General features: G+C 47.5%; 1 protein-coding gene and 1 long non-coding RNA gene across 3 annotated transcripts in view; one reads left to right on the top strand and one right to left on the bottom strand.

Moving 5' to 3' along the window:
* NEDD9 (neural precursor cell expressed, developmentally down-regulated 9) overlaps positions 1–13747 on the top strand; it is a 393338-nt gene that overhangs the window by 291746 nt on the left and 87845 nt on the right. The window contains exon 1 of one of the 2 annotated variants that reach the window (XM_029590662.1): positions 6599–6861. The exons of the other annotated variant lie outside the window; for it this stretch is intronic. Coding sequence (XP_029446522.1) covers positions 6850–6861 — 12 coding nt within the window. The 5' untranslated portion in view covers positions 6599–6849. Of the gene's footprint in view, positions 1–6598; positions 6862–13747 lie in introns of those variants that run through there. 2 annotated transcript variants of the gene reach the window in all.
* LOC115085076 lies at positions 6428–8539 on the bottom strand. The gene is made up of 2 exons (XR_003854706.1): positions 8287–8539; positions 6428–7396 (listed from the first exon to the last, which is right to left on the bottom strand). It is a non-coding gene; the product is annotated as an uncharacterized LOC115085076 (long non-coding RNA).

The following is a 13747-nucleotide window of genomic DNA, read 5'->3' as shown; positions in this document are numbered from 1 at the left end:
GGGGTAGATTTTCAAATAGCGCGAATTGGCCTACTTTTGCTGGCGCATCAGGCGCAAGCAAAAGTAAGCTGGATTTTAGTAGATACGCGCGGAGCCGCGCGTATCTGCTAAAAACCTGGATCGGCGCGCGCAAGGCTATTGATTTTGGGGTAGATTTTCAAATAGCGTGAATTGGCCTACTTTTGCTGGCGCATCAGGCGCAAGCAAAAGTAAGCTGGATTTTAGTAGATACGCGCGAAGCCGCGCGTATCTGCTAAAAACCTGGATCGGCGCGCGCAAGGCTATTGATTTTGTATAGCCGGCGCCCGCCGAGCCGCGCAGCCTACCCCCATTCCCTCCGAGGCCGCTCCGAAATCGGAGCGGCCTCGGAAGGAACTTCCTTTTGCCCTCTCCTCACCTTCCCCTCCCTTCCCCTACCTAACCCACCCACCCGGCCCTGTCTAAGCCCCCCCTTACCTTTGTCGGGGGATTTACGCCTCCCAGAGGGAGGCGTAAATCCCCACGTGCCAGCGGGCCTCTTGCGCGCCGGGACGCGACCTGGGGGCGGGTTCGGAGGGCGCGGCCACGCCCCCGGACCGCCCCGGGCCGTAGCCACGCCCCCGTACCCGCCCCCAAAACGCTGCCGACACGCCCCCTAAACGCCGCGACGACCAGGCCCGCCCCCCGACACGCCCCCCTCGGAGAACCCCGGGACTTAAGCGAGTCCCGGGGCTCTGCGCGCGCCGGTAGGCCTATGTAAAATAGGCTCACCGGCGCGCAGTGCCCTGCTCGCCTAAATCCGCCCGGTTTTGGGCGGATTTAGGCGAGCAGGGCTCTGAAAATCCGCCCCATTATATAGAGAGATAAAATGTATATATTGTATTATTTATTTATTTATTTATTTGTTTATTTATTTATTTATTTTTATAATAGAGTTATATAATTTTGTTCTAAATATATTTTGAAGGTTTGAATATATGGCAGTCTACATCTGAATGCTTCTCCAGAGTTACAGAATAAGATGATGACTTTCAAACTGGCACGTGGGCGCACATGTGTCGGCCCACACCCAGGGATGTGGCTATTTTATAACTTGCACACATATAGAAACATAGAAACATAGAAACATAGAAATGACGGCAGAAGAAGACCAAACGGCCCATCCAGTCTGCCCAGCAAGCCCCACACTCCCTTCTCATACTTATCTGTTTCTCTTAGCTCTTTGGTTCTATTTCTCTTCCACCCCCACCATGAATGTAGAGAGCAGTGATGGAGCTGCAACCAAGTGAAACATCAAGCCCGACCAGTTAGGGGTAGTAGGGGTAGTAACCGCTGCAACAAGCAAGCCACACCCATGTCCACCCGTTTTACCCAGACTGTGTTATTCAGCCCCTATTGGCTGTTTTTCTTCTCCCCTGCCGTTGAAGCAGAGAGCTATGCTGGATATGCGTGAAGTATCAGTTTTTCTTCTCCCCTGCCGTTGAAGCAGAGAGCTATGCTGGATATGCGTGAAGTATCAGTTTTTCTTCTCCCCTGCCGTTGAAGCAGAGAGCTATGCGTGAAGTATCAGTTTTTCTTCTCCCCTACCGTTGAAGCAGAGAGCTATGCTGGATATGCATTGAAAGTGAAGTATCAGGCTTATTTGGTTTGGGGTAGTAACCACCGTAACAAGCCAGCTACTCCCCACTTTGTGAGTGCGAATCCTTTTTTCCACATTTCCTCTTGCTGTTGTAGCTTAGAGTGATGTTGGAGTCACAGTAACCATGTGTATGTTTATTGAATAAGGGTATTATCTCCAGGCAGTAGCCGTCATTCTGGCGAGCCACCCACTCTTTATTGACGGCCTCTTGATTTTATGGATCCACAGTGTTTATCCCACGCCCCTTTGAAGTCCTTCACAGTTCTGGTCTTCACCACTTCCTTCGGAAGGGCATTCCAGGCATCCACCACCCTCTCCGTGAAGAAATACTTCCTGACATTGGTTCTGAATCTTCCTCCCTGGAGCTTCAAATCGTGACCCCTGGTTCTGCTGATTTTTTTCCTATGGAAAAGGTTTGTCGTTGTCATTGGATCATTAAAACCTTTCAAGTATCTGAAAGTCTGTATCATATCACCTCTGCTCCTCCTTTCCTCCAGGGTGTACATATTTAGATTCTTCAATCTCTCCTCATAAGTCATTTGATGAAGACCTTCCACCTTTTTGGTCACCCTTCTCTGGACCGCCTCCATCTTGTCTCTGTCTCTTCGGAGATACGGTCTCCAGAACTGAACACAATACTCCAGGTGAGGTCTCACCAAGGACCTGTACAAGGGGATAATCACTTCCCTTTTCTTACTCGATATTCCTCTCTCTATGCAGCCCAGCATTCTTCTGGCTTTAGCTATCGCCTTGTCACATTGTTTCGCCGACTTCAGATCATTAGACACCATCACCCCAAGGTGATGGTGTCTACATGTCTACATGTTACATAATAGCCTGCCGCACACGCGTGCGCCATTTTTTAAGTTGGCATGTAAATGGGCGCGCAAATCCAGGTTTCTACCATATATATCGGGGGATTGTAAAAGGTGCGCGTGCTGAGGCTATTCCCAGTTTAACCAGCTCATCACCAGTTTGTCCAGTTAAGTAATAGGTCCTCCAAGCCCTCCTAATTTAATAGCCTTCACGCCCCCCAGTTACCCCCGACCCTCAAAAGTCCACAGATCTGCCTAGTTTTCTTTAATTTTTAACTTGCATGTCATCCATAGCAGACATAGTTACGCGGCAGGGGGCTAACTGGGGGGATTCACGCCCCAAAACGCCCATACCCCACCCATAGCATGCCCATGCCTCATCCCTTTTTGAAAACTTTCTAGACGTGCAAGCTGCAGAAGATACATGCATCTCGCCGGCTTTTAAAATCCGCTTGGTGCATGCGAGCCTGACTTATTCGCACGTCCCCTAATTAATGTGCGCGCCGGGCTTTTAACATTCACCTCAAATTGTGTGAAATATGTTTTTCCAGTTTAAACCTATATATTATTTTGACGGTTCTTTTAATTCTGTGATGTAGTTAACCGAGACGTGCATTATGGCCATGGAGAAAACAGTCCATGCATACTAGGGATGTGAATCGTGTCCTCGATCGTCTTAACGATCGATTTCGGCTGGGAGGGGGAGGGAATCGTATTGTTGCCGTTTGGGGGGGTAAAATATCGTGAAAAATCGTTAAAAATCGTTAAAAATCGAAAAATCGAAAAATCGAAAAACCGGAACATTAAAACCCCCTAAAACCCACCCCCGACCCTTTAAATTAAATCCCCCACCCTCCCGAACCCCCCCCAAATAACTTAAATAACCTGCGGGTCCAGCGGCGGTCCGGAACGGGCTCCTGCTCCTGAATCTTGTCGTCTTCAGCCGGCGCCATTTTCCAAAATGGCGCCGAAAAATGGCGGCGGCCATAGACGAAAAAGATTGGACGGCAGGAGGTCCTTCCGGACCCCCGCTGGACTTTTGGCAAGTCTCGTGGGGGTCAGGAGGACCCCCACAAGCTGGCCAAAAGTTCCTGGAGGTCCAGCGGGGGTCAGGGAGCGATTTCCCGCCGCGAATCGTTTTCGTACGGAAAATGGCGCCGGCAGGAGATCGACTGCAGGAGGTCGTTCAGCGAGGGTTCCGGCGCCTCGCTGAACGACCTCCTGCAGTCGATCTCCTGCCGGCGCCATTTTCCGTACGAAAACGATTCGCGGCGGGAAATCGCTCCCTGACCCCCGCTGGACCTCCAGGAACTTTTGGCCAGCTTGTGGGGGGCCTCCTGACCCCCACGAGACTTGCCAAAAGTCCAGCGGGGGTCCGGAAGGACCTCCTGCCGTCCAATCTTTTTCGTCTATGGCCGCCGCCATTTTTCGGCGCCATTTTGGAAAATGGCGCCGGCTGAAGACGACAAGATTCAGGAGCAGGAGCCCGTTCCGGACCGCTGCCGTTCCGGACCGCCGCTGGACCCGCAGGTTATTTAAGTTATTGGGGGGGGGGGGTTCGGGAGGGTGGGGGATTTAATTTAAAGGGTCGGGGGTGGGTTTTAGGGGGTTTTAGTGTGCCGGCTCACGATTCTAACGATTTATAACGATAAATCGTTAGAATCTGTATTGTATTGTGTTCCATAACGGTTTAAGACGATATTAAAATTATCGGACGATAATTTTAATCGTCCTAAAACGATTCACATCCCTAATGCATACAAAGGGCATAATAACAGCAAGAAGAGGAGTGAGAGATGCACGTAACTTGTGAGTTTCATGTTGTGTTACATGAAGACCAAACTGATTCAAAACTTCAAAATTCAAAAACTTCTGTTTGTGAGGAGAGATTAGAACAAAAATGGTTTCATTTGAGAGTTTTTCTATAGCACTTTCTGGTTCCCTAAAGGACCACACAATGCGGTTTATAACAGCATAAAATATTGGAGGCAGTGATCCCATGTATTTCAAACAGAACACTGGCTGGTATTATTGTAAATTTAACACCAAATCATGGCTGAATTAGGGCATCACACTTTTAGGATTATAGGGTAGGGCCATTTTTTCTTTTGAAAAGGCAGATATAGTCTTGGGCTTGGATTTTTCATTCTGATTTCCCCAATAGAAGCAAGCCAGCTGGTCACCCTACATGCAGGGCCACCCTTGGTGGGGGGCAGGGGAGGGAGGCTGAACAGAGGTGACAGCACTGGACCCCACCCTTCCATGGTAGCTACCTCCCGAACACTATAAATTCAGCGTTCCAGGGCCCCGCTTCTGTTGGTTCATCCTGGGCCCTGCTAATGTCAGCCCCACCTAAGGGCACTGGCCCAATAATATGACATTTCTTGGAGACATGCCAGTAATAATGTTCACTGGAAGGGACAGTACCAGTCTGAGGTCTGAAGTGTTCAGTGCCACACTGCCATGCTCCCAAAATAGCTCCTTAAGCTGACCGGATTTCAATTTCTTGTCATAAAAATGTGTAACAATAACACCCTTTGGAGTAGGTAGTGGTTATAGCAGCAGGCGTAGAACTAGGGATTGCATTTGCCACTTCTCCCACTGATGCTCTTTGTGACCTCAAGCAAGTCACTTCACTTTCCATTATCTCAGGTACAAACGTTGACTGGAAGCTCTCTAGGGCAGGAAAATACCTACTATACTTGAATGTAAGAACTCGCCTTGATCTCAGGTTTCGAAAAACAAGCAATTGAATCCAAATCCACTTATATTTCAGGGACATTTTTAGAACCTTTAAAGCATATAATCCCCGGAGTTTAAATGAAGATGCTATGTTCCATCTGAAGAAAGTTCCATAAAGCTTTCAGATAGGAGGTTTACCCACTGTGAGGGAAGGATTTCTGTAACTCATAGGAGACAAAATCACAAGTAAGTTAGGGAAACTCCTTCGCCCATAAGTAAACAGTGGCTTCAATTCTGCAGAATTCCTGATCTGTGCAAATTGCAGAACATGTGGAAGTATTTGGCCCACTGACATTTTTTTCTTATGCTGCAAAAATGATGTTTAGTTCTGTCCAATTACATTTATTCCTCTGAACCAATTTTTTAACACTGTACAGGGCAAAGAGAAAACATCCAACCATTATGTATTTTGGTTACACTATAAAGAAACTGTAAATAATAATAATTGAATTAATCCTGGTGTAGCTGCTTCAGGTTGTTTTGACTTGGCCAAAGCTGTCTTAGTACCTTTGTGATGTCACTGATGCTGCCAGCAGCTGATTCAGTGACATTAGATATGTCTCTTTTTTCAGAGGTGATTCAGTGCTTCATTCCACTTCAATGCCAAAGCAGTGCTTCAATATTTCAAACTGCAGGGCTAGAGGGATGCCATTCTTCCTGAGACTCAGAGATGCTCAAATAAAGACTTTTATGCTTTCCAATCTACCTGAGTTAATAGGTATTTATCAATCATCAAATAAATCAAGGGAGGCATTTTTTCAAAGAAAATAAATGCAAAATTAGTTTGAGTTCCAAACAACCATAATTTCCTTTACAGTTGTATTTATATCATGTGGATAACCCAATAAAAATATATTTATCTATTGGGCAACCATTACGCATTGTACATATACTGTAATTAGAAATATTGTATTTATCTATCTGTAGTTTAATTTTTTTGTCCTGCTGTTAGTATGACTATCTGAGATGTTAGTTTGTAGCTGCTAACTAGGTTGCTTTGAACTATGAAAAGGACAAAAGTAAAGCAACCTCCAAAAAGAGGTGCCAGCAGGGGATGATAGTAAAAAGGGACTTCTAGACAGAAATCTTTTTGTTTCTCCCAGACCATGTCAGGCGGAGACCGTGAACAGCTTTCAAATTAAACCGGTTTATGGGGAAAGTTGCTGGGACACAGGATTGTCAGGGCTTGCTTTGTGAACTGATTTCTCAAACAAGCCAAAATAAACGAAACACATTACTTTATTAGTTTTTGGTTTTTTTTAATAAGCTAATCATACAAAGAATTCGCTGTGGTGCTTTTTTCTTTTCCTTCTGAGGTAGAACATTATGTTACGTCCAGCGGATTTTTTTTTTTTTTCAGAAGTTAGAAAGAAGGCGAGGTTAACATGAACTTCGCTCCACGGCTCCCTCATTTTAGCCAATGACGAGTAAGGATGCAAATGTTCTCGCTCCTCTGCCTGCAGCCATCAAAACAAATCAGCTCAGATCCTCTGGAAACTTAGCGGCGCTCGGAGCTCTGAGGCAGCGTCTGGGAAGCCGCATTCCGGGGGAGGGGGGTGAGCGCACATTTCCGCTCAGCGGAGTTGAGGCTGCGAAGAGGAGACTTCGTTTTAAAGCGATCCATGTGCGCGCTGTAGTCCGCCCGGATACTCATCCCGTCAAAGAAGTGCAGCTATGAAATACAAGGTAAAGAGACTTAAATCGTCCATCCCTCCCCCCCCCATCTGTGCTGTGCCTGAGGGCAGGCGGGTTTTCACGAGAGGAATTTGCAGTAGCGACGCAGGGAAGAGTTCTGGTAGCCGTCCTGGTGCAAGAGAAAGCTGGAGTCTGTGCTGGTTGGGCTAGGTAACCGGTTACCCGGCCAACACAGGGAGTTATCCAGTTGTTGTCATTTGTACGTGCGCTTTCGGGACCAAGTCACTACGTCCGAAAGCCGATTGCTCTCTGAAGCCTCAGGGTATTTCTGCTGGTTTGTAATTTATAGGCAGGATGGGGATGGAGGTTCCGTGTGTGCTCTTCAGTTATATTTATCTTGTCTGTGATGAGAGAGCCTGGGAATGAGAACCTGTTGATGGCAGTCATCGGTGGTGCTTGCGTTCTCTTTCAGCCCCGGGGGGGTTGCTTGGATATGTCTTTTTGACCTTTTACTTTGGTGGAACATTAACCAGCGCCTTGCGATAGCGGCTGTTCTCTTTTCCTTCTATCTTGTTCGCCATTAATGCTGGGGGGGGGGTTTCAATGTAGAAAATAAAATCAGAACAAGCTATCAGGATATTTTATGCAGGATGAATAAATGCAAAAAAGAGATGAATTTAAATAACGGAGCCTCGAAAAGGCTTTAAATAGTGCATGTGAGATCTTTGGCTGGAAAATTCGGTGATTATTTGGACCAAAGAACCTCAGCTTTCTTTTAATTTGGGGTTTCTTTGTATATTCTAGAAGATAATACATGTCAGACAATAGAATGAGTTCTTAAAAACTGCCTTTTGCTTGACTTGGTATAACAGACGTTATTTTCCTCTGGGGACGTGAAGGTGTGTTTGTTTTTCTTAATCCTGAATAAAATAAGGATATCAATATACTGCATGTGTGTTTTGCACATCATCTGTAATTAGCCGTAAGCAGAAATCCAGTTCTGGGTCGGCATTGTGAAGAGGGCTGCGGGGAGAGCTCTTCATATACAAGTCCCAATATTTCTAGAAGCTGGAACCAGAATATAGGCTGTTTGTTTGTTCTTAGTTAATATCAACCAACATCACTAAACTAACATATAAACGTTTTGGGCCTAGAAAGAAGTTATTTACATGTTCAGTAAATCCCAGCCTAGTCAACATTTTTAGGATTTCTCCTTGCTCTGAACATTCAGAGTAAGGAACTCCCTGGCATTTGCCCGTTGTGGTCCTGGACAAAACTGGATTTTCTGTGGATTGTGAATCCTTTCAGGTTCAAACAGAGGAATTATGCAAACATGTTGTAGAACAGGAGCTTTCGGGACCGCATCAAATGTCATCTAAACATTTTTTTTGAAATTATTCGTTGGCTAATTCAAGGAAAGATGATCACAACCTACCGAAAATAGCACGGGGTTTTGTTTTTGGTTTTTTCTCTTACCTGTGGCTATTCTGCTTCTGAATAGCAAGACTATCCCCCCTGATCTACCTACATCATGCAGTGCCTTCTCTGTGTGCGCCTGGGCCAGCAGGCACAACTTTAAACTTGTGAGCTGATCGCATTTCACAAGCCACTGCAAGTTGAAAGCATGTGGAACTAGAAACTTGTTCCAGCAGCGGGGATCCTGCTCCACGCCCCTCCCCACCTTGCCCAGTAGTGATTCTCGCCGGCGGCGTTAGATCCCAAAGCTTTGGTTCAAAAGGTGACGTGTAATTTTAGATTGCCTGGAGCGGGGAGGGAGGGGGCGCTGGAGAGAGCGAGACTGGCTTAGAAACTGCACGCAGACTCTTTCCTGCATAAATCCTGCTGCCAGACACGCAGTGCGCATTTACTTACGCTGAGATATTTTTAAGTGTGCTTAATGCCGGTACCCAGCACTCCTCCTCAGGCTGGATTCTGCTTTCCGGCACATTTTTTTGTTTTTGTTTTGGATCAAAGTAAACAGCTAGAGGTATACACATCTCTTTTCCTCCATGTAGTTCTTTGTTGGTGCCGTAAAAGCAGAGTGGAAAGCAAAGTCTAGCGAGGGCGAACGCTCTATTGTCATTACTTTCTGAAGCCATGCATAAAGCAGGAAAGTATTCTTGGCGCTGCCAGGACAGCGGCGCATACTTATTACTGACCAGAGGAATGAGCTGAAAAGTCAGATTGCTGTGCGGTACCCCGGCATGCGGTCACTCCCTTGGTCTCATAATATGAGTCACGCGGCAGCTCTTACTTACCCAAACCGAACTTGACTTTGGGGTTAAGAGCAGTGCCATGTCTGACATTTCAGTAAACCTATGTCATGTGTACTTTTGGTATTGAAGCTACAGTGAAAACTGGAAGGGCATATTGCTTTAATAATGAAATCTCTCAAACAGTCAGCATATGTGTATCTAAATCTAAACTGCTGATGAATGGCAAGAAGACCGAGAGTGAGAGGTCATGGCAGTGGATAAATGTGTAATGAGGGAATCTGGGGTGGCATTCAACTGTAATGGTTTTAGTTTCGTCTTATTATTTTAACTTTTACTATTTGTTTTTAATGTACATTTTGGTATTAGCTGCCCAAAGTGGCTGATGGAGTGATATATAAATAAATAAGGTAAGACAGTAACACGGGCAAGGCGGGACATAGCGCATTCTCCCTCACCCCCTCACCCCCAAAACACACAGGACACCAATTGGGAATTGAGCAAGGCCGCAGTTCAGTAACAAATCCTAACCTGAGCCTCAACAAATAACAATTTGACCCCCCCCTGTCCACCTCCTCATAACAATTTTTGTCACCAGGTCCCAGTGACATACTGCTTGCACTCCTCCCCCTCCCCCAATGGCCAACGCAACCAGAGGCTCCCACCGCCGCTTACAGGTCCTCCCTGCCACGGCCCAGCAGGAAGAACCCGTGACCTCACTGCATGAAGCCACCTTGTGTAGCAGCCCCCACTCCCAAGTCTCCCCCAGGTACTTATCATTGTTGTTGAAACAAACAGCAAACTTAGGCTCAGGATTAGTCCACAGCTGTGACATACATAAGCCCACTTATAAACATAACAATCACCAAACCGTAAAAAAGGGCGGGAGAAAATTTAAAAAATGCCGCCGCCACAGCCGCCGAGTGACTGAGTTAACCGCACTACCTTGTTGCACCAGGCGGGAAAAGATAGACTCCACTACCCCAAGCCCTCTCCCCCTCCCCCTTGTTACCCATGATCCTTAGAGGCAAATTGGCCAATTGAAGGCACTCCAGGGAATTAAAAAATTCACAGCCTCATGCCGAGGGGGGGACGGACGACGACCCCAGTGTGCCCCCTCCCCCTCTATCTAGCCCACCCTCACTAACCTCTTGAGCTGGGTGGCTTCCCCCCCCCCCCCCCCCCCCACCTATAATAATATAATAAATGTTTGCAGAGGACCATTTGGACTACACCTTCTGCCCAGTTGCCCTTCTGTAGTTAAGAATATATCCCAGCTTTCAGTGCACAAGCTTGACTGTCTGCTTTGCTCTAGCTCAGGTCTTCCCCCTTGCTGATAGCATATCTCCCAGCTGTGAGCCATATGATAAAAAAAAGCTTAAACCGCCTCCTTGAGTTCGCTCCTTATTCCTTCCTGCTTGCTGCCCAAGCTAGTTTCCCAGCCTCTGCACGAGAGTGTGCCAACATCCAGACACTGCTGCCTGCTGGTTGACCTTACCCTCTCTTTTTGGCAAACTGGTGTAGCCGTACCACCACTCTGTGCGAGTCAGCTCTCCTTTTTGGGCCTTCGCGTCAGGTACCGGTAGATGGGGGGGGGGGGGGGGGGGGGCTTCGTTTTCGGTTTTTATTGTTCTTTATTTTTCCCGGGAATTTATCATGGTTTATTATGGCAAGAACAAAAACAGGAGAAAATCAGTTGGAAAAACAAACCAAAAAAAAGTCTCATTTTTCCAGGTATATACTGGAATTTATTTTGCTGGACAGAAGCCAACGATATTAAGCAGATTCTCCCACCCACCTGCTCAGCCGCATCCCTATCTCGGCCCCCGTCCCCTGCCTAGCATGTTCCCTCTCTACCCCCACCCTCACCCTGCTGGGAATCTCCCTCCCCCCACCCATCCTAACCGGTGGGGGCTGGAGGCTTTCCCCTCTTCTGCAGCAGCAGCACACTTACTCCCACGCTCTGCAGCACTGCGCTGCGCTTCGCTTTCGCCCAGGGTCGAGAAGTGCTTCTGGTGAACAGGGCCTGCTTCAAACGCATTTGCGGTACCGGGCAGCAAATGATTTGCTTCTATTTTTGGAGATACGAACTAACTGTTAAAGGCGGGGTCTCATTAGCGACCTATAAAAGGGCAGAATTAACTTCTTTTTTCCTGCTGGTGATAACGTACCTACCCAACCATGCCCTTAGGTTTCCCTGTTGCTTCAGGCAACCTCCATCTGAGATGATGACTCCTGGGTCCCTTTCCTGACTGACAGGTTCCGGTACTGGTTCTCCTAATTGATAAGCGACTGATAGATTTCTGCACTCTAGATGCGTAGTTTGACAGTTTTTTTTCATTGAAGCACAGCTTCCAGACCTGTGACCCTTCTTCCATTTTTTTCAGACCTCCTTTCCTTCCTGTTGGGCTTATCCTGATACTGATTTTTGTTTCGTATGCATATAAGCGTATTTTCCCTTTAAGTCTCTCTGAAACAGGGGTCCCCCAAACTCTATGCGTGAAGGGCTGCATGCAGCATTTCAAATTACCAAGAAGGCTGGGGGTGGGTGGGAGATTTGATGACCCCTCCCCCTCCCCCCCACCAGTGGGGAGGGCTTAGGGGAAGTTCTCCCTTTCCGTGATTTGATATGCTGGGGGGGGGAATGTTCCCACAGAAGTATAAATATTTCTAGGAAGTTGATAACCCTGCCACCCCCCCAGGAAGCCAAACCCCTGCCTTCCCCCTTCCTCAGCATCTGCCCTCGGGGAGAGTGAGCGAGTTGGAAGGTGGACGAATGGCAGGGTAGTGTGTTTGTGGCACCCTCTCCCATTCACCCCCATGCTCACTCTCACTCTTTCCTTCCTCTCCTCTCATTCATACTCCTTTTCCTCTTCCCCTTTACCACACCACTGTTCCCTCCTCTCCTTTCCCCTCACTCACAACCTTTCTCTCCTTTCATACTCCTTCCTTCCCCTCACCTTTCCTTTCCTCAAACTCAACTGCCTTCCCTTGTGCTTCCCCTTAATCTCATCTCACTTCTGCTTCCCTCTCACTCCCCTCCCTTCCCCTACTTTACCTCTCCTTCTATTTCTTTATATCACTCTCCTCCTCCTCCTCCCTCTCACTCATCCCTCCCCCTATAAAAAAATCTCATGTGTGGGGTTTCCTCTTCTATTGGTGCGAGCTGAGGACCTTTCCGACCTTGGAGCTTTCACAGCATCTCGCATGGGACTTCCTCGTTTGCTGTTGGGGATTGGAGACCCCACCTGCATTGAAGATCTCACTGCTGCTGTGTATGTGGCCAAAAGAAAAAGTAAACCTTGGACCATGAGCCAATTTGGCTGTGGTCAAGGAAGGTACGGTAGGACAGAAAAAATAGCTCTGCGGGCCAGATGCAACCCATGGGACAGAGCGGACACGCCTGAAGGAGTAGAGAGAATGAAAACTGGAAGAGTGGTCAAAGATTTGGCAGCTGGGATTCAGCGCCAAGAAGTGCAGAGTCATGGCGTCTGGAGTGCGGTAATCCTAAAGAGGTGTATGTGTTGGGCGGTGAAAGACTGATGTGCATGGACTGGGAGAGGGACCTCGGTGTGATAGTGTCTGATGATCTGAAGGTGGTGAGGCAATGTGGCAAGGCGACAGCTAAAGCCAGAAGAATGCTGGGCTGCATAGAGAGAGGAATAGGCAGTAAGAAAAAGGTCCTTGGTCCTTGGCGAGGCCTCACCTGGGGTACTGTGTTCAGTTCCGGAGACCGTATCTCAATAAGGGTAGAGACAGGATGGAGGCAGTCCAGAGAAGGGCGATCAGAATGGTGTGGGGTTTTTAATCAGGAGACTTATGAGGAGAGGCTGAAGGATCTGAATATGTATCCCCTGGCAGAGAGGAGGTGCAGGGGAGATATGATGCAGACCTTCAGATACCTGAAAGGGTTTAATGATGCATGAACCTCGAACCTTTTCTAGTGGAAAGGAAACAAAAGATGAAAATCCAGGGGGGGGGGGGGGGAGGGGGAAGACGCAGAACCAACATCAGAAAATATTTCTTCACAGAGAGGGTGGTGGATCCCTGGAATGCCCTTCTGGAAGAGGTGGTGAAGATGAAAACAGTAAACAAATTAAAAAAAAAAAGGCATGGGATAAACACAGTGGATTCCTAAATTCCAGAATTGGAAATTTAGAAAAGGGTGCAGTGGGGGGTGGGGAAGAGGGGTAACCTGCTCCCCACCCCCCACTGCAGCAGCTATCACCCTTAATGGAAGGCTTGGGGGGGATTACTACCTTTAACTAATTAGCTTACATGATCTTGATGCAATGGCAGCATCACTCTCCACTTCAGAGGGGGAGGGGAGAGGAAGGGGATTCAGATGACAGCCAAGGCAGGGCCCTGACTTTTACAGGCCGAGGTACTGATATGCAGTCATTAACATAAAAGTGCAGGACTGCTGCTGCAGCCCGATCCAAAAGCAAAGCACGTTCAAAAAGCAGTGCCTGAATTGTCAAGAAGGCTGCTCCCCCCTGTAAAATGCTGCTAGCAGTACTTTCTGTTACGGTTTTGTCAGTTGCTTGGTTTCATCTGTTAATATTACAACCCTTAACGTAAGGCTTGGGGGGATAACCTGCACGGAGTGGCAGTTATTTCCACGAGAAACTTTCTGGGCAGGCTGGCTGGATTAGTTGGTCTTTCTGTCATCATTATTATGTTCCTGTGAAATCTGTTGCGGGTGAATCTGATCCTCATCCAGT

The sequence above is a fragment of the Rhinatrema bivittatum genome, chromosome 2 (genome assembly GCF_901001135.1).
Source record: "Rhinatrema bivittatum chromosome 2, aRhiBiv1.1, whole genome shotgun sequence".
Classification (NCBI taxonomy): Eukaryota; Metazoa; Chordata; class Amphibia; order Gymnophiona; family Rhinatrematidae; genus Rhinatrema; species Rhinatrema bivittatum.
This window is presented reverse-complemented; position numbering and strand designations above follow the sequence as displayed.